The sequence below is a fragment of the Marmota marmota genome, unplaced genomic scaffold (assembly GCF_001458135.2).
Source record: "Marmota marmota marmota unplaced genomic scaffold, marMar, whole genome shotgun sequence".
Classification (NCBI taxonomy): Eukaryota; Metazoa; Chordata; class Mammalia; order Rodentia; family Sciuridae; genus Marmota; species Marmota marmota.
The window spans coordinates 5,286,726-5,308,368 of NW_026000223.1; the positions used below are offsets into that span (position 1 = coordinate 5,286,726).

At 38.7% G+C, this 21,643-nt stretch overlaps 1 protein-coding gene across 11 annotated transcripts in view; it reads left to right on the plus strand.

The window, feature by feature from the left end:
- Unc5d (unc-5 netrin receptor D) overlaps nt 1-21,643 on the plus strand; it is a 499,601-nt gene that overhangs the window by 374,139 nt on the left and 103,819 nt on the right. For 7 of the 11 annotated variants that reach the window (XM_048792780.1, XM_015501255.2, XM_048792783.1 and 4 more), the window contains exons 5-7: nt 14,677-14,857; nt 15,688-15,855; nt 17,604-17,768. In XM_048792780.1, the coding sequence (XP_048648737.1) occupies nt 14,677-14,857; nt 15,688-15,855; nt 17,604-17,768 (514 nt within the window). The remainder of the gene's footprint in view (nt 1-14,676; nt 14,858-15,687; nt 15,856-17,603; nt 17,769-21,643) is intronic. The other 4 variants (XM_048792784.1, XM_048792785.1, XM_048792787.1 and 1 more) reach the window with 1 other exon arrangement.

A 21,643-nucleotide genomic window follows, 5' to 3' on the forward strand; every position in this document is an offset into this window, starting at 1 on the left:
CTTTTTGCCCCTAAATGTTACCTAAAGGAGCTATTTCCCATTCTCTTAAAATAAAAATGTATCATTCTCTTTGGTGATTGCCTTAGGTTTCATAAGTGTGCCGTAATTTATTTAATCAATCAGCAAATTAGGCTTTTACAGTTACTTCACTACTATAAACAAAGTTGTGATGAACATCTTAGCCCATATCTAGGGTTTTTTACGAATGATTATTCTACTTAAAACCAGTGGAATTTTACATGACATTATATAAATATTTTTAGCTCTTGTAAAAATTGCAAGGTATTCTACATGCGGAATGTACTGACTTAATCTTACCACTTCAAGTGAATGAGAACTTCTATTTCTTTATACCTCTGCCAACTCTAAATAGATTGAGTATTTTCCATTTTAATAGGCAGTAGTAATATCTCATTTTAATTTTCATTGTGGGTGGGGTTGAGTGACTTTTCCTAGGTTAGTTTTCCATTTGTATTTTTCCCCTCTAAATAATCCACTCTAGTACCTTGATCATTTTTCTTTGGAATGTTGATCCCTCATTGATTTCAGGGTGTTCTTTGTATGTTAAGAACTAGTCTTGATAGTTGAGTCAGTACACACTGGTACTGCATGTTGACCAGCATCTATTTCTATTAAGTGTAAAATATATTCAAATTCTCCTTTCATTTTTATATCAAAACACTTTGTTGTGATGCAAGTATTTTGTAAACATGTTTTGTATTTATCCTTGTTTGTGGCATCTTTTGCTCTAGTGGGCTTTAAAATTTTAATTTTAATTCAATCTTTATGACTTTTGACTTTTATGCCATGCAGGAAATCATCCCACATTCCAATATTCCAAAAATATTCACTCATGCTTTCTTATGGTACTTTAGTGGCTTCATTTATTATAGTTTAATATTTTGTCTGCCTATGGTTTGTTTTGCTGACTCTGGGGTAATTATAGTGAATATACTTGTCCCCCCATCCATGGGAGATATTTTCCAAGACCCCCAGTAGATGCCTGAAATGATAGACAGTACTGAATACTGTATACAAGCACTGTCACTATGGGGACAGTTGGTCTGACAACCAAGACAGCTACTAAGTGACTAAAGGCAGGCAGTGTATACAGAACGGATATAATGGAAAAACAAAAATGTGCTAAGTATGTGAATAATTAATTCAGTGATGCATATAGTTAAGCTTAAAATATAACATAGATATCTCATGAGCTCCAAACCGGAACAGTAAGTCACTTTGGGGATATATTTACTCAAGAATACTTGAGTTAGATGGTTCATGCTCAGGGCAGACAGAGCCAGATGGCAGTAGCTCTCATCACACAACTCAGGAGGGTTCATAATTTAAAACTTAATTTTTTTTTTCCTGGAAGTTTTCATGCAGTGTTTTTGGACAAGTAACCAAAGCTATGGAAAGTGAAACCTCTGGTAAGGGGAGTTGGGGTGGGGGGACTACACCTTAAGGAAAAATAACACAGGGTTGAGGTGTAGCTTATTATTCTCATTAAAAATCAACTTGTGGAATCCTTGAAACCAATTGTAATATAGTATAGAAGGAGCTTCATGTTGAATTGAAGCCTGAGATTTTTCTGAATTTACTTTTGACTTTGATAATGATTTTCAATACTTAAAATGGTTCTCTTTTTCTTTCTTTCTTTTTTTCTTTTTTCCTTTTTTGTTTACATAACACACAAGTTTATGATTTAGCTCTTTCTTCATGATTAGCAAAATTATTGTAGCTTCCTCTTCCTTTTCCTGGTCTAAAAATGATGACTTTTTTCAGAGTTCTTGTTTCTCCATCTTGTGCTTTTTGCATGGTTTTACTTATGCCTCCAGCTTTAGGTATAATTTATGCCTAAGACATGAAAAAATATATCCCAAAAGTGGTTTACTCTATGGGTCTGGAGTTCATGAGGTATATATGTTGCATTATTTAACTCTAAAGTTATACTTAACTTTATGCATCACTGAGTTAATTGTTCACATATTTAGCCAAGTTTTCTCTTGCTCTGTTCAATTTTCTTTCTATCTCCTTCCCTTATTCCTCCTTCCCTCTTTCTTCTGTTGATTTCAGGATGCTCTTTGTATATGAGGGACCAAGATGATAATCATTCAGTAAATATCAGTACAGCATCCCAAAGTGCCCATTTTGCCTAGTGTTCACTTTATCACTTGTCTCATTCCAAAATATGGATGCAAGATATTAGTTCCCCACTCCTTAAATTTTATATCAAGGTTAGTCATGAATTTCTGTTCATCCTGCTTCATCCTCATCTTCTTGCCACAGTTCTTTACTGCATATACATCCTAAAACTTCCAGTTCAACTCACCTTAATTTACCCTCTGAATTATTGTCCTAGTCTGCTACTAGCTTTGACTGTTCCTCCCTAAATTATTGTCCACGATTCTTTAATTTTTTTTAAGCACATTCTTCTCAGATGAGGTTTCAAATGTTTTCATGTCAGAAAGGTAAGAAAATTATCTCTTCTTATTTCTGGAGGTTTGGTGGGGGTCGGGGGTGGGGGGAGACTCCAAGACCAGTCTGACATGCTAAGTTAGAAGTACTTCACTTCTGAAGGACACAAAAGTAGATGTCGAGTCAGCATCTTCATAGAAGAGGTGGAAGCTCAGGAGAGTCAGTGAACTAAAGATGTCAGTGTGGGAATGTTCTGTAGTAGACACACAAGTCTGGATGAGATCATGCAGGAAGACATTGTGGGCTGAGCTGTGAAGAAGGGGCTGTCCCAGAGACCTGCAGAAGTGGAACTCTTGATGTTTCAACAGAGGAAAAGGAGCCAGCGAAAGAGACAGTGCAGAAAAAGGCCAGAGAGCAGGACAGAGTTGTTGGTGTTATACAAACAGGGCAAGAACCAATTGGAGAACACTCACTTATTACACCCCAAAGTCAAGTAGGACTTGGCCTCACCAAGGACAACTTGACCTCACCATTTCCGTGAACTGATGGAGTGGAAGCCGTATTAAAATATGGTGAGAGAGGCCACTATTCAGTGAAGAATTCAAGATCTCTGACAATGAAGGGGGAAAGGAATTTCATGTAGCTTATTTTTTTTAAGATGCCATGATTTTTAATATGTTTGCATATTTAGTTTATTTAATGCTCAGTTATGTTTTTAACTATAAATCACATAGTTAATAATGTCCACCTCATCAAGTAGTTGAAGATGAGAAAAGGCCTAGAGTATTCTGACACACAGTGGGCCAACCGTATAAATCAAATATGGGTCTCTTTCCCTTTCTTCCTTTCTCCTGTTTCCCTACCGCAGTTCCAGGGAGCCTACCATCCTTTTTTAAGAGTAAAACCATTTTCTTTGGCCTCAATAGAAGTATGCTTTTGTGTCTCTTACTAGTCTTTAATGTGTTCAGTATCTCTTATAGTTGTTTCCTTGGTTGCTGGGCAAATTCTACTATGTATGTATTAGATTATATGGTATTATCTTAGCTAATTAAATAGAAGTGCATTTTCAGTTCAACAATTTGAGAGCAGATCTGTCACCTGCTTTAGAAAACATGTTTAGCATCACCTGGCCCGTGTCACACAAGGGGCAGTTAATGAGGCATCAGGTTTTATCTGTAACGGGGAAGGCCAGGGAAACGGGCAGTGAGCATGCCTTTGCGAGATGCCCTGTGTGTCTACACAAAGAACTTTCATTTGGAGCAAGTAACGACAGTCTTAGTCACACTGTTATTCCTAATCAATATTTTGGAGAGAACACAAAAGGCTCTGTGAGCTCCTGTGTAAAATTTAAGAGGACTCTGAACCACGGATACAGAGAAATTATCCATACAAGACTTTAGAGTCCGAACAGGATTATTTTGAAGTTGTGTTATTATATCAAGCATGATTATTTTTTCTTTCTTTGCAGTGTATAGTTTTTTTCTTCTTTCATGGTGGCTTTGTGTCTGTGATCTGAAAGGAACCTTGTATGGTGTGTACAGTAATCAAAGGGAAGGAAAAGAATGAGAAGACAGCCTTTTTTTTTTTTTTTTTAAAGCACCATTAACTCGGAGGCATGTACCTGGAATGCAGATGCACTTTGCTGATTTCATTTGGATAATGCTGTAAGCTGGTCTCTGATAATTGCCTTCTGTAATTGGAACAAATTCATAATTATGCTAATTTCTTCCTAGCCACCCAATATATGGAAGCCGAGCTAATCCATATCTGTCCCTGAATTTTCCTAGTAGATCATTACATGATTAGCCTTTCACTGTGGCTGATGGAGACATTCTTATTCTTTCTTATTTGATTTCTCAGATGGTGTGTATATCTCTGTGTAAGTGATACATGTTTGCGTATCGTTATCTAATTGTGTGAAACGTAGAAGTCAGCTTTGAAAACTGGCTTTCATATGAATGTTTGGAACCCTTAATGCTTTGATCCTTAGTAAAATGGCTATTTTCTCAGCACTTGAATATATATTGTATGTTAACAAGCAACAACAACAACAAAAATGGTAACTGTTAATTAATATCCCCTCACCACCACTTCAAAACCTTATTTACATACCTGAGATGATGGGGCAAATGTTAGTATAGAAACAGATTTGAGTCCCTCTGAGGGGGCTGGGTCTAGCCCAGTGGTGGAGTGCTCGCCTAGCATGGGCAAAGCCCTGGTTCAATCCCCAGTCCCTCCAAACTAAAGAATGCCTCTGAAAGCTAGTCATGGAGTCTTACTAGAGTTCCTCCCACCCAGAAATAATGCTTTGAATGAAATGGCATATTTGGAGCATTCAGGACATGAAGCCTGGGAAGCATCATCCTAAGGGTTGCTTCATCAGAGATTCAAAAGCAGAATTCTTTCCTCCCTCACAGATGGGAACGAGCAAAGGTAGAATTAGCTAAACAGCAAGATCTGTCACAGTTTGGGAAACACAGCCAAAAAGCAGATGACAGCCTCTCCTCTGCCTTACACATCGTCTTTTGATTGCTCATCTCTCCCCATTCTCGTATTTGTGCTTCATCTGTGTAATGTTCTCCTCTCCTCTGATCATCATTCTTGGGAACGGTGTACATTACAGTAAACACGTTTCATTCTTCACTCGTGACAATGTTACAGTCTTGGTAAACAGTAGATGAGGATGTTCCCTTTCCCAGAGCCCATTTACTTGTCAAAATAAATTTTACAAGATAGCATGAGGCTGCACCTGACTTTCATAACTGAAGCAGGGAAGTTAAAGGACAACGCTGATCTAAGGAGAGGCACACGGCGTCAGAACATCACGCTCCACAGTCAGGATTCAGGCTTGTGCGGAGTTACTCCTGTCTGTCATCCCATTCAGCACCAGGGAGTGTGCGATTCTGCCTGTGATCATCAGGTTTCTACCACTTGCCTGGTTCTGCTGTGGTGGCTTCACAATTAAGCTGAATTCCTGCTTCCTTTTGTGATGCATAATCAGATAAGTGGAGCTAAATTGAAGAAAACTGCAGTGTAGGTGGCTTTAAAATCAATCCATACAGTCGAGAAAGAAAAGCCGATGAAAGGGGAAACGCGGTAATGCTGTTATAAATAACCCGAAGGAAATATTATCCAGGAGAGAAGGGAGGACAGGTGACATCTACTCTGAAAGTGGCAGAGCAAGTAACAACCTAAACTAACATTAGAAGATAATGTGCTTCATTATGAACAGAGGAGTGTCACTCCATGTGATAGTTAAGTCCTGGTTAAGATACATGTGACAATGCCAAGTCAAATCATGGGAATGGCTGAGGGGCAGCACTTTGTGTGGTCACTAGGAGGCTTAAGAAAATGACTAATGCCTCCTGATAGAAAAGATATTTGAAGGCTCCTAATTCCCCGACTACCATTCCCCACTCATGTAGCCTTAGGTAAATCATGTCATGCATAAATTGGGAAAAATAGGGTTTTTTTTGCCTACTTTGTTGTGAGGATCAGACAAGAAGGTATAGATACTGATGTGTCTACTTGCAAGGCTAAAGATAGTGACAAGTTATCTCTGCTGTTTCCTTATCTTTTCCTCATGCTAACAAAATGGCTACCACATCTTCAGAATTGCATTTATATCCAAAACCAACAGAAGAACAGAAATATTTGTCCATTTTCTGAAAAGAGCAATGCATTCTTTTAAGTCACCCCCTTGACTTGGATACAGTTTGTCTTGTGAAATATTTTAGGACTGCAGGCTGTATCTTCACAGCAAAATCTCATGGACTATTTGTTCCCCTCATTTCTCCTCATTGCCAGAAAGGCAAAATAAACTACTGCATAACTTTGAGAAGGCTGGCATGATGTTTTATGAGCACTGCATGGACACATGTTACATTTGAGTAGTGTTTTAATGTCAGGATAATTCAGTCACTTTCTGAACTTCCTGTCACGTTAGTATACCCCAACTACAAGGTTTGTGTTCAATTGAGAGCTGTCCTCTAATGTGTCATGTGAGACAATACACTTGTTCTACAATGTTGCTTTTGTCAGGGAGGATTTTTTCCATTGTTCCTTAGGAATCATTATAAAAGTCAAAACTATATTTTTAGAATTATCTTCAATGGTGATAAACCTCTATATTTCAGTGTAATTCTGCAAAGAGTGTGTGGTCACCACCCAAACCTGGCAATCGATACTATGACTAAGGATAATGGTTAAAAGGAAGAACAAGACTTAGCTTTGGATGCAAATTCTGTCTCTACTATTAAAAAAAAAAATACACACACACATACACACACATATATATGCATACTAATATATATATATATATATATATATATATATATTATACATACATTATACATATCATATATATGTTATATATATGATACATATCATATATACATATCTATATATATATTTGACTTTGGTCAAAGTACTTAAATCTCTGACTATTTATCTGTAAATTGGGAGTGCTAATAATGGTAGATACTCATAGAGATATTTTAACACTCAAATCAGCTCATGCGGTGCTTTAAAGAATACCTGGCATGTGGTAAACACTCAAGAAATGCCAGATCTTACTGTTATCAGACTGGGAATCGATCCATTTGATCAAAACTCACAGTGTGACTTAAGGTAAATGATAAATTGTCCTAGGGTGTGGAAGGTCAGAGGATCCCTCTCAGTCCCTGTGGTATCCTGTCTTAACTCAGCTTGGCCCACTCTGCCCCTAGCCCTCTATCCCTGAGTGCATCTCAGTTTAGATGCCCAAGAGCCAGAATGATATGTTAACCTGCCCTCTGTTCCTCTAAATAAATCCCATCATACTTGATCTTGGCAACATTGTGACCTCACAAGAGGTTTGAGAGGTAGTGTGAGAAGTGACCACATTGTGGACTGCTGAGGTCTCCTGACCATACCTACATGGCCTTGTATCTCTACCCTGTCCCAGGAAACATGGCTGCTTTCCCAAGTCATCCTTGACAGTAGTGTGGGGAAAAAAATTTTTTTTCCTCTTATATTTTGAGTGAATAAATGAAATTCCATAAGAAATTCAAATCCACAAGTGGCTATTATGATATACTAGCAGTTTCCAGAATGCATTTAAGAATAACTAGACAACAAACATCACTCCACTAGGTCATATCTGTATTTAAAGTGATTATACTACAAGTGTCACTCTTTTCAGATCATATCTTTGTATGCTTAACTCTCTGACCTAAAGCAAATAATATATCCCCCTCCCTTGGCCTGAAAGCAAGATTTTTTGTTCATGTTCTGAAGGAGCTTGTCAATGAGTAGGGCAGTAAGAAAAGGATCACAATGTGTAGAAGAATTTTGAAACTTCAAAAGTCATAATGCTGAGATTGCATCTGTAATCCATCTAAGCAATTCCATTTGACCTTGAGTCTGGCAGATTCCAAGAAAGAGGAACTGGAATTGAGGGATAGGAGCACTAAGTATATAACATCAATGCATGGTCCATATGGGCATTTTCTATGGGACCCAAAGGTTGATACTATCTAGAATTCAAAGGTCCAGGGCTTGCAATTCTGCATGGGAGGAGAGCTGGCCTATTAATTGGCTTTCTCTTCCTTCTAAACTGGATGGTTTCATGTTTGCTGTTTTTTTAAAAATTTTTTCCATTTAAAAGGCTTAATAATACAACTACCTTTTTCATTCTCTTATGGAATATTAAGAATTAGAACAGGAACATGAGAATTCTTTGTTGTGGGGGTGGGGATACTGTGGATTTAACCCATGGCCACTCCACAGCTGAAATACATCCCTAGCCCTTTTAGTTTTTTTTTTGTTTTTGTTTTTTTTTTTGAGACAGAGTCTTGCTAAGTTGCTGAGACTGGCTACAAACTTGAGATCCTCCTGTTTTAGCCTCTAGGGTTGCTGGGATTAGAGGCATGTGCCACCGTATGAGAACATGAGAATTCTGGCATGCTATAATGGCAGTAAACATTTAGGTGTAGTGTTTATGTACGTACATTGGTAGATGTGATTGATCAGAGGTCAGAATGAGTGAAGCACAGTTACCATACATACTAACTACCCATAGGTAACCTTGGTCTCAAGTAAGATGATCTCTCTCAAAGCACCTATCTCTGTGCTCCTTCCAAAGGAGTCTCCTCCCCATCTCATGATATGGTGCTGCCTGTTGCTGAGGAAAACCTCTAGCTCATCAATTACATACCTTCTGTGCCCAGTTAACCAGAATGACTGATCAAGAACCTACTATCTGGCTTGAAATCTAATTGTCTTTGATAGTCTGTGTTTCCAGATTTGTTTATAAACTGGAAAAATCTACAAATTGCAGACCATCTGTACATAACACTATGCTAATGATGCAGGCATCCTGAAAATGCATAAACTCATTACCTCAAAGTAACTAGTTTCTTCAAATATACCTAACTGTGATTATCCATCCGAGCCCAGCATAGGGAATCTTGATGAAGAATTGTTTCTCTGAGGGGTGAATGTCTCCAACAACCTTCAGAAACATTCTTCTTCTCTGTCAGGAGAGAGGACCCATTAGCCTGAGGTCATTTGGATCAGTGATACAGAGGTCTGTTAGCCTCAATGTGGTCAATGTATTGATCCCATAATGCTAATTAGAAAATTTGTATTGCTTTTGTTAAGAGCTTAATTAGGGATTTCCAGTGTTGGCAACCTCTTGTAAAATAATTTCTGAATTCAGCGTCTATGCACACTCTTATAATACTTGCAGAATACTGTGTACAGGTCAAAAGTTGCTTGATGCTTGCCAGTCACTTCCATGAGAAAGACATGAAAGTAATCAATAACACCTCTGAACCAGAACATTCTGAAATGGGTGATGCCAATAATGGAAATGAATTAACTTCAGGGAAGGGCATTGAGATTCTCTTGGTGATTGTGTTCATGAGGGAACAGAAAGCTGCTGCCCCGTGGTTTTTATGGAGAAGGCGTTCAAATCAACATCTGACTCATGAACATGCTTTATTTGGTCCTCACATTATATTTTATAAGACCCGAGCCATCATGCTTGAATTGAGAAATATTACATTAAAAACACACACCTTTGGCTTCTTGTGAAAAATAGGAACTCTGGCCCCACTGGACCTGCCCTTTCCCATGGTGGCGACACTTGTTCTCTGACCAGTGCTAACACATTTTCACAGGTCTTACGGTCTACATTTTGCCTAAGTCAACCCTCTCCCATAATTCCTGACACTGAGGCTAAGTATTTCATAAATTTGAAGACCAGTATGATGCATTAAAAACCAAAATGATTTTTGAGCAAAAATGAGTTCATTGTCATTTTACATTGTGTGCTATCTTTTTTTTTTTTTTTTTTAAGAAAGACCTATGTCTCTGTCTAAAGTGGGAATGCAAAAGGAGACAGAAAGTGCCACACTTTTTTAAGAAAAATGAGCATGAGCTCATTCCTCTGTGGAAATGAAGAATAGTCTCTTGTCTTTAATATGCAGACAATGCACATGGCTATCTTGCACACTGTGCCACCTCACTAATTTATATTACCTTCCTGGCCACCAGGAATACTAGAATTTGCAACTGCTGGTGTGGAGAATGTGAGCATGAACACACACACACACACACACACACACAGGTGTGTGTGCATGTCTCTATGTGTGTCTTATTTATTACACTATTCTACATTAGGAGCACTTAGCTCATCAGAAATGTTTTAAAGATTCTCTAAGTGACAAAAGCATAAATCTAAGTACAATTTGTCACTTTTATAAGCTCTGAAAATACCAAACTGATTTCCTCATAAAGATCCTGCCATCAGTTAAATGGATAAACTATTAGGTTACAAATAAAAAACAGCTGCATAGTTAGGACCCTACTAATGTGCTGATTGTTTATAGACATCATTGGGTTGATGGACCTCAGTTGTGACACTATGAACACCAAGTATACCAGAATATAATATGGAAACCTAGTAGCAAACCACAGGGTGTGCCCATAGTATTAAGGATGAGAGAGGGGTAGGCTGTAGAGCAGGGCCAGCTCACACAGTAGCATAGGCTGTGAACTGAGCATCTCTAGGGGCATCAGATGTATACAGAGAAGGGTGTGCCTCCTCTTCTCTGGATTTACACAAACTGGGTACCTTGGAGTGGCCCAGCTTAGGCAGCTTTGGTCCCTCCCATCTGCAGCTCAAAAAGCCTCATAACTGCATCAGGCTTAAAGTCTTTGCTTATTTATTCATTTTTCACTTGGGGCTTTCAGATAAGTTTGAATTTAAGAAACTTTCAATGGCTAAATATAAATTTGAAAATTCCTGTGCTACATGAAAAATAAAAGGGTGTTTTGGGGGTGGGGTGGGGTGTTTTGTTTTTTGTTTGTTTTTGTTTGTTTCAGATTACAAAAGCTTTTCCTTAAAAATTGTGCTCTATATATGTAATAAGAATTGTAATGCATTCTGCTGTTGGGTATTTAAAAAAATAAAATCAATTGAAAAAAAAGCTTTTCCTTAAAAGTGTCACAATTACCTACTTGGAAGAACAGTTAGCTCTACTTATGACCTCTGTGAACATAAGGTGTTTCTTCCTATCTTTTAAGCATGTATGAGTTCGTGATCCTATTTTGTTTTACAAATTTGAGATCACACTAAACATACAATTTTATATTTTGACTCTTGTGTTTTATCAGCATTTTCTGTGTTTTCACTTGTTGAAATCATAATTTTAATGCCTGTATAATGCTATCATATTGATAAATTGTGAATTACTGAAACAAAACCTTATTCTTTGGTGTGCTACTTTGACGTGCTTCATTTGTTTTCTTCCTTTCTTTTTTCCTTTCTTCCTCCCTCCCTTCCTTTCTCCTTTCCTACCCCAAATAATTGAATTTGGTTAAATCCTCATTTGCATTTCTACTACTTTCTTTTGGTAAATTCCTAAGTTCATAGTGACAAAAAATATGATAAGTAATAGGTATATTGATGTAATAGGTATAGTAATATAATAGGTATTACTATCTTTAAGACTATCAGGTGGAGATAAGTATTAGGAAAACAGAGAAAGCAAAGTGGGTGAGTAGAAGGGGCTTCCTTTTCTAGAAAGGGTTCAATATCTGATCTGAGCCCTGAGTAGGAAGTGAGAGAAGCCTGGGGAATGCCCGTGGGAAAGGTCTTCTGGGCAAAGAGATCAGCAGGTATCAAGGCCCTGAGGTTGGAACTTGCTTTGAATTTTATTGAAGAGAAAGGAATCCAGTAGGTAGGGCTTCAGTGGATTATGGCTGGAGTTCCTAGAAGGATCTGAGGTGGGTATCTGATAGGGAGCAGCTCTGTACACAAAGGACTTTAATGAGGCTTGGGAAGAATTTGAGTCCATTAAAGGATTTCTAGCTAGAAAGTGGCATTCCTGGATCCCTTGGTGGTGAGTCGGGTGTGGAGGCAAGAATGGAAGCCACAGACAGATCAGTTAATAAAGATATAATGGTAGTGCAGTAGTAGCTGAAATAGCCTTTGTCTTCTCTCCAAGCAAAAGTCAAAGAAACTAGGAAAACAAGGAAGTGTGGAGAGGAGGGGTAGCGATGTAGTATACCCTTTGCTTTTTTCTTAGGAAGCACCTCTAGGATGTTGTTTAGCTTTTCTGTTATTAGTGGTGTAGAATACTTATTCAGTTATTTAATTGTCATGTAGTTTTGTTGTTATTTTTAATGAAGTGTATACTCATGTTTACTGGGATGGGATTTTGTCAAGTTAAATGAGGGTTTCAGATGTTCATATTATTCTTATCATATATATCACTTGTGTGAATCTGTTATTTATCAAATTTCTGGCACATGATTTCCTAGTTTCTTGGCCTAGTTTGCTTCATGCATGGTTTATTTTTCTGTAAGTTTTCAATCCAAAGCCAAATCTCTGCTGGTGACTGTGACTTTAATCACCCCTGGGCCCAGATTCCGTTAGGAAAGCTTTCTTTCCTTCCCAGGTGCTGGGACTGTCTTCGTTTCAGTCTCCAAGGCCATTTCCCACAGGACTCTCTGTCTACTCTCTATGAATAATTTATCTGTGGACCAGTGTCAGACTTCCCCTACTTCCTGGCCAGTTGTTTGGGAAGAATAAAGAAGAACGGCAAGAGGACGGGGAGAGCCTTATAAATGCTACAAATAGCAAACCTCGGGAATGAACAATTAGCAATTCCCACCTGGATTTGTGAACCAGAGGAGAATACAGGTGAAGCGACAGCCCTCAGACCTGTGTGGTTTAGACCTGGTTGTTCTGTCCAGTGACATGGGCGTGGTGCTGACTTTCAGAATCTAATTCTACTGGCCTTACAGGAAGCTTTTCATCTTAGAGGTTGGTGATGGTGTTATTTTCGGGTGAAGACATGGATTTACTTATTAAATGTAAGATCTAGAAGAGAAGGGGGCATTTTGGTTTTGTTCACATCACTTTACGCAGCACTCAATACAACCTCTGGTAGTCAAAGAATTCACATATTTGTCAATAACTAAATGAATGACTCTGAATTATGTAATGGTAGTGATAAAGGAGGACATTGGGTCACAGATGTCAGTCGACTGTGGACTGTAATCTGTTCCACTACCCTGTATTTTCCAGATAGCTGTGCTTCTGGACTCCATGCCATTATTAGTAGCTGCCCCTCCAAGTTGGAACTTAGTGATGTCCGCAGCGATTCTGGATGCTGCTAGGGAGATATGCTTTTCCGTTTCATGGTCCTGTACCACTTGGCTTTTATAGCTCTCTTTTGTGTTCTCCGGGAGGCCTCAGATCTCCTCTTCTGACTATTTGGCATCATTTCCTTTTTCTCAAGTTGACTTTCCCTGGGTAAATTTGGAGGGTGATGAGTTTTGGTATCTAAACTCATGAATGAAGTGGTATGTGGGGTAAGTATTGAAGGATCATGATAGATTTTCCTGTGATAAGTAAATCCCTTTTTATAAAGACCAAGAGGCCATCATTATAACAAACTATTATTATAACAGATGCCACTTGTTTACTGGTGGTAAATTAGATTTTTTTTTTACATTTAAATACAAAATGAAATGAAGCATCCTATTCTAAAACCAACTTTCAATTAACATACCTATTGGGCAGAATGTGACAAAATGCCCCCTGGTGCTTATGTTTTCATATGAGATCTGTTTGGAATAGTCACTGTCATTGCATGCTATGATAAATTAGTCTTTACACGTCTGTTAAATTATTGTGGCTTACACATTCTGATAACTAAAGCTAAGCGGTCATTGCCAAAGAAGAAATATCCGGTGCTACCAAGATGGTACTGGAGAGTTGAAATGTTACTTAGATTTGGAAGCAAAGGACAAACAGGGAAGGAACAAAGATCACACACAGGAGGCTGACATGCTTCATGAAATGGGTGCTAAGTTTACTTGACCAAGAATGAGGATTTGGGGAGCAGAAGACTCCCATCTGTCTCTCCCTCAGGTGTCTAAGGAGAGAGAAACTTAGTAAGGATATGATCCAGATGGAGCTGGAGAGAGTACAATAGGTTCTCCAGGAACAAGCTCTAGAGATTGAAATAAATCAAGAACCAGCCTGTGCTCAGAGAATGGAGGAGATGTTCTCCTCCAGCAGAGAGACTGGGCCTTACATGGTAAGGTGCATAACCCAGAGCTCAATTGTCTGCTGAATCACTGGAGGAACCGTGTAACTAATCACCCGAGAAATGGATCTTCAAATCTGGAGAACACTAAGATTTGAATTTAATTTATGTGTCTATCATTACTCAAATCTGGATTACTTTGGCCTTTATACAGTCTCACACCTTTATTAAAACTTGTTTAAACACAAACATATTGACTTAAAATTTGGTTCAATAAATGGCCTCTCAAAACAAAGTATAAATTCAGCATGTGTGTTGGTTCTCTGAGCTCGATTTTGGACCAGTTATTGAAATAGCAGCGGCGGCGGCAGCAGCAGCAGCAGAAGCAGTATTGTAATGAAATAAAATGAAATGACCTAATTGCAGTCACCTCTTTTCTCTCTTCTATTGCGTTTTTAGAAAAATGGGTCAAAGTCAGTAGACTGTTTGTGTTCTTTTCCTACTTTCAGTTTATTAACTTGAGTATCCATTTCCTGAATAGAACAAGATTTACTAAATAAAAAGGATAAGATATGGAATAAAGAAAAAAGTCATAATTATACTATGAGTTAGGTACATCCCTTTCCTGTACACCAGAACTAATCACCTTCTGGTTGCAGAAGAGTTATTATTTTTTAAAAAATAACTTATAAACCTTCTTTCCTTCCTGTAGGTGGAATGGCTGAAAAATGAAGAACCCATTGACTCAGAACAAGATGAGAACATTGACACCAGGGCTGACCATAACCTGATCATCAGGCAGGCACGACTCTCTGACTCAGGGAATTATACTTGCATGGCAGCCAACATAGTAGCCAAGAGGAGGAGCCTGTCAGCCACAGTGGTGGTCTATGGTAAGACCAGCCCAAAGGCCAGGAATGGATAGGGAGGGCAGAAGGCAGAAAAGTAGAGAGATGTGTATTTCACTAAACGTTTCCCTGCTTAGAGCTGAAAGGACCTGGGGGGCTCTCCACTCCAGTGCTCTGTCCTGCCTCCCCCACTTGGCAGGTGAGGAAACCTCCCTCTTGCTATTGATGTGCTTGCTGTTCTGCCCAATATTGGACTTCAATTAGATAGTGACATTTCCAGTCTCTCTCCTTTAAAAATAATAATAAGAGTTGTTTGTTTTCTTCCGTTATGCTTATAGTTTAAAAGCATAATGGGCAGCTTCTGCTTCTCTCCATTCCCAAACCCAGCGTCCACCCCCCCCCCCAATTCCCTCTGCCAGTTGCTTTCTCTCCTGGCATATGAAATCACCAAAAACAAACATTACTATTTGCTGACTATCTCAGGTATTATAGAAAAGAAGTTCCCAGATGTTTAACTAAAGGCATTCCCTTCCATAATAGAAGAGCCTTGGGATTTATATTCAAAGCACTTAAAGTAATAGAAATTCAAATGCTGATATTTTCTTCTTATACTCTGGATTTTCAAGTGCTTTAGAGATCTTTTGATGAAGTCTTCCTATTTTTCATAATTTCCCCCACAAAGCACACTCTCTAGATCCTGCCTAATACAGATGAGTAGATTGAGGGGTAGCAGAGGTGAGGCCCAGGCTGCCTCACCAGTCTCTTGGTCCCCAGATGCCCAGCTCACAACACCTGGCACAGTGGCTTGCACATAGTAGGCAATCAGTAAAAACCTCTCTCCTTTTTTTTCTCCCCTCCCCATTTTTGTCTCTCAGTGAATGGAGGCTGGTCTTCCTGGACAGAGTGGTCAGCCTGCAATGTTCGCTGTGGTAGAGGATGGCAGAAACGTTCCCGGACCTGCACCAACCCAGCTCCTCTCAATGGTGGGGCCTTTTGTGAGGGAATGTCAGTGCAGAAAATAACCTGCACTTCTCTTTGTCCTGGTGAGATATACGCAGATTCCCTTTCCCTTCTGATCCACCAACACTATTAAGCTGGTGTGAAGCAATCAATATAACCTTCCTTTCCAAAGTCACCCTTTCCCAGGTTCTGAGGATAGAGTCTTTGTCTAATGAGGGACTCATTGTAATGGCAACATTGTCAATTCAATACCCCTGTTCAGTGTTTTAGGGCATTTTTTTTTATACTCAGATGACTTCATACACTCATGATCAGTAAGCCAAATGCTCTTTGAAGCATTTATACTACCATTGTTTGGTTGGGCTAAGCCACCCCCTTCTCTCCTTGGGTTCTCCCTCTTTGTGGCATGTCTTTGTATAACAGTAAGCAGGGACTACTTTGTTTTCTTCAAGCACAAAGGATCAGCTACCAAACACTTGACCTTTTATCAATTTTGGCTTTGTATTTATTTATAATACAATTGGCAGGGATCATACACTTATCACAGCAGTTTATATTTTACCTTGGGTATGTGTTTGCCTTTCTTTCTGAAAAGAGAGAAACCTCATTTACCAAATGTGTCTTTTATCAATTCTGTTCTCCTCTTCCTGGCTGTAACCCAATTCATACAATGAAAAGTAGATGAAATGGAAGATGGCTTTCTTTATGGAAAGCATATCCTCCCACTGAGAAATAAATTGATCCTGCATCTCATATGCACTACAGAATATTAACTCCAAGGACACGGGACCAGAGCCTAAAATTTCAAACTTAGTTGCACCCAAAGCTAAGTTGAGGCTCTCACCAGCAGAATATTCTTGGAGTTTCCTTTTGGACTCATATTCAATAAACATTTATTGAGTGCTTACTATGTGCCAGGTACTGCGCAGGATATTTTTCTATGTAATGTCATTTAACTCTGTGTTGTGAGTTTTATTATCTCCAGCTGATAGACTAGTCATTGTAGCCATATGATTGCCCAGTGTTGCATCGCTTATAAATTGGTACAACCAACTCAGGGACTCAGAAATTTTGCCTCAAGTTCACTATGTTTTTTTAATCTTACTCTACTCTTGGACTAATTGCTTTAGATTAAAAATTGTACTACCATAACCCAAATAAGCATGGTTAGACTATTCCTAGGAGGTAATGGGGCAATTGTCTCAAACATCTGCCCTAATCTCTAGGGTTGATTTTTAATGGAATTAAGTTTAGTTTGTTCATTTCTACATATAGCAGCAATCCATGACCCAAGAAATTCTATTTATGTAGGTCCTGGCATCTTGGGGTTTGACTGACCTGTTTTAGTTTAAAGTATCAGTATATTTGGGTTTAATTTTTTAATAGTATAGGGACATTTAGGGATAGAAGATAGTTTATTTTTATTTTACCCTCTGTTCTCAACTGTCAACCCACAAGGCAGTAGCAGGTTACCAAGGGTTACTGCATAGTTCACCTGTCCATCTAAGATGCACTTGAGCATGAAAGACTGGGGAAGAATAGATAGTGCCCTTATCAGCCAACCCAAAGATACTGGTCATTCAGCTGCTTGCCTAAATTCAATAACTTGTCTCATCCTGAAATAGTAAGAGGATTCTATCACTGCATTTTTTTTTTTTTTTTTTTTAGGAAAAAAAACAGGGAGAGAGGATACTCTTATCTGTGGATTTATTGTTATTTTGGTGGTGATTTCTTTAAAATCCAGTGCTAAGGACAGCAGCAGCAACCCTGGAGGGAGTCTCCTGACAGCTGCTTCCTTCTAATGATGGTTTCTGTTCTTTTCCTTTTGAAGTGGACGGAAGCTGGGAAGTATGGAGTGAATGGTCCGTCTGCAGTCCAGACTGTGAGCATCTCCGGATCCGGGAATGCTCAGCACCACCCCCGAGAAATGGGGGCAAATTCTGTGAAGGTCTCAGCCAGGAATCTGAAAACTGCACAGATGGTCTCTGCACGCTAGGTAACACCTTCTGTTTAACGTCTTCGGTGTTGGTGCATGATGTCCATATTTTCACATATTTCAAGAAAGGATGTCACAACCATTAACTGGGTTAAAGTAGTCAGCAGGAAGCCAGATCACCAGGCACAAAAAAGCGAATAGGTAGGAAGCATAGAAAAGTAGATAGATACATTCTTACTAACATGGGGCGATTTTTAATTTTTATCATAATCTAATCAGATAGAAAACATTTAAGACTATCAGTAGCTACCACTTGTGTTTGGTGAAATTCTGGTACTGACCACTGTGTGCTTAGAGTTCTCCCAAGAATTTTGCATCACTATAAGACATGGAAGTGTTCAGAGGCCAGGATTCCTTGGCGAAGAATGTGTGTTGCAACTGTATCTTACAAATGGTGGGGGATAGGGAGACCTCTAGAGGTGTGTAGTTTCATGTCCCATTGATCAGACAGGGTAGAAAATAGCGTGATTATTTCAAAACTTCTAAGCCTTTGCTTTATTCCCAAGAGCAAACTGTTTTCATCTCCAAGTGACTGTATGACTGGGTTAAAAGGGAGGATCAAATATATTCAAGGAGAGACAGGGGTTTTTTGTTTGTTTGTTTGTTTGTTTTTTGTGGCCCTAACCAAGCCATTTAACTTCCGTGACTATAAGTACCAAAAGTGATGATAGCCACTTTCAGTTATTATCAAGGCAAAATGAGAAAAAGATATATTGACATCTTTTATGGCACCAAGTTGGTGCTCAGTAAATATTAACCCCTCCTCCATTTCCCACTTGGATGAGCTGAGGTATGTTGATTTTACTTGGATCCTTTAAAAAAAAAGAAGACTGGGAGCATACATATTTGCTGGAACTAGTTTCCCTTCTTGGAAAACTCATGGGGTAATATCTAGAAAAACAATAGTTTGAGATCTTTTCAGGAATATATGTCACTTTTTATTAGGGAAAATGACAGTATGTTGAATTTCTTTTTCTGCATCCATATGACTGGGTACCATTGAAGGCAAGCACATGCTAACTGTTTTGTGTGTTCAGAATAAATCTGTATGGGTTATTCATCATTTAAAATGTGTAGAACATTGAAACGAGTACTTTTTATAGTTCATTAATTTTTTTTCCTCTTTAACAATTTTTATTGGTGCATTACCATTATGCATAGTACTGGAATTTATTATGCCATACTCATTCATGCACATTTGATCAATCTCACTCTCCCTTTCCGTCCTTTTTTTTCCCTTCCTTCCTCCCCCTGATCTACTTGCTCTATCCATTGCTCCCATGTGTTGTTGTTGTTATTATTATTATTATTATTATTATTAGTAGTAGTAGTAGTAATAGTAGTAAGTGTATCATAATTAGTTAGTGTATAATAATCATATATACAAGCAGGGTTCATTGTAGTATGTTCACACATGGACATAGCATACTTTTATAGATTTTTTTCCCCAGTACTTCCCCATGCCCTTCCCTACTTCTTCCCTCTTAATATTCTTCTACTCTGTTATTCTCCCAAGCACTTATTAATAACCCACAGTGCCTTTATTTGCTAGTGAAAGCACCAACTACCCTGCACATGTCAGACACAGTGCAAGGGGCTGTGACAGAAGACAACACAGCCACCAGTTCCAGTGACGATAGAGCCGTGCTCACCAACAGATTCATATGAGCATTTGTCTTCTTCAAAATGCCTTCCCCTGTCCTGTATAAAAAGAAACTGAATACCAACTAAGCAGCAAGATGTTTAAGGAAATGTGTTTCTGACAATCCTTCAATACCATTAGATTTTTCTATAAATACACCTCTGAGATAGGACTTTTTTTTTTTTTTTTTTTTTTACTATTTACTGTATTTTTACTATTGTGGCCAGCACTGAGAATTTATTGGCAAGTGTTCATCCTACTTGAAAATCCTAGGTAACAAACTAATTAGGGTTCTACAGACAAACAGAACCACCAGTCTACAAAGAAAAACCAAGATAGTACACAGTGGAGAGATATTTATTATAAGAAATTGGCTCATACATTTATGAAGTCCAGCAAGTCCAAAAATGCAGAAACAGTATTCCAGGTCAAGTCCAAAGTAGAACCAGGAAGACCTGATGTCCCAACTTAGAGGCTGTCATATGAGAAAAGCAGATATGCCAGTTCAGAGACGGTCAGGGAGAATTCTGTGTCACTCAGGGTGGAGCCAGCCTTCTATTCTATGATGGTCTTCAACTGACTGACTGAAGCCCATTCGCCTCTAGAGGCCAAACTGCATTACTCAGTCTTCTAATGAAAAAGGAATACTCTCACAGAAATACTGAGAAGATAATGTATGACCAAACATCTGGGCACTCCATGGATCACTCAAGTTGACACATAAAATTAACCATCATCAATGCATATGTTCTTGTGAAATTCAGGAAGCTCAGTCTTTCCATGAAGCTACTCATGTCCCTAGTTCAGGCATAGCTTTAAGTAATTCAATGATTTAGTGAATGGACCTCTCCTTTGGGTATTGGCCATGTATGGTTTTAATCACACAAGTACTTTCTTGAATATTCTGTTGGTGTTTTCCCATAGTGGAAATATTTAGGAAGACAGTGAGGTTTGGAATGTATTCATCATTGGAGGTAGAATCTTTCCTAAATCCATTCCCCTCAAGTTGAAAATGCTATAGGAGCCTTCTTCTTCTTCTTTTTCTTTACCTATTCAAGCTATCTATTCATTCATACATTCTCTTTTCCACATAAACATGCCTTTTCCAGTTTCCTTGCCTGTATAGTATGCATATGAGGCTATCTATCAAACAAGTTTCAAAATTTTAAGAGCTATAGTGACTTAACTTTCTTGAGGGAGAAAGTCTATGTAATCATAAACGTGAATGAGATCTGTTTGCATATCAGTGGGAACAGAGTACATTTATAAGATCCCAATACCAGGATGTAGTATATCTTTCTAGACAGAAAGTGGCCACCAATATCAACAAAGATGAGTAACATTTCACTATCTGTAGAAGCACCAAACAACAATCCAGTTAAATGATGCCAGCAACACTGTGTGTTCCTCCTGGGTATGCTGTCAGAGTTCTCTTGATGAAAATAGCTGCACTTTCAGGATAGAGCTCCAGCAAAGGATGGCTTTGATTAAAATAGCATTTGGCAACAGCTTTATGGAACACTGGCTTTATTGAAGGATCTAGGTCAGGTTACAATTTGGGAATTTACTTCATCCTAATTTTTTTCCCTTTAAAATACCAATATGACCTTAAAGCAATTCCTCAATTTCCACTTTCTCTTGGAGGTTTGACAATGACATTGCTTGGCTCTTGGATGACCTATAATTCTTTGATTTTGTTTAGCCTTCAACAGAGTGTCTGGGTTTCTTTTGTTGTCCCTGAGGGCTGAATTTCTCCTAAAGATGGAGCTGCCAGCTCTGAATGATCACTTTAATATTTGGGTGTGATTGTTGCTTGGTCAGTTGTGACTGAAGCACAGAACCTTAGTGTCATGCTATCACAGATGGCCACACCTAAGTGCTCTCAACAAGAAAACAAATGCCCCAAGACTGGTGAAAATAAAATGGCACCATTCTGGCCAGTAGCAGTGAGTCTATGGGTCTAAACTGCAAGCATAAAGTAAACCTCTGATCCCTTTATGCTAGAACATTGATTTTCCAGAGAATGAAGATAATTATGGAGTGTGATTGTCAAGAAACAAGAATTTGTGGATCCATGTTCTCTGAGTGTAAACACTGGACTCAGTAGCTTTCTGACCTGAGCAGAGCAGGTCCCTTCTACCTGCTGAGCAGAGCAGCTTCTGTGCCCTGAGAATCACAGCCAGAGCTGAATAACCTGCACGTGTCTTGCTGACAGGAACAGAAAGATGAAAAT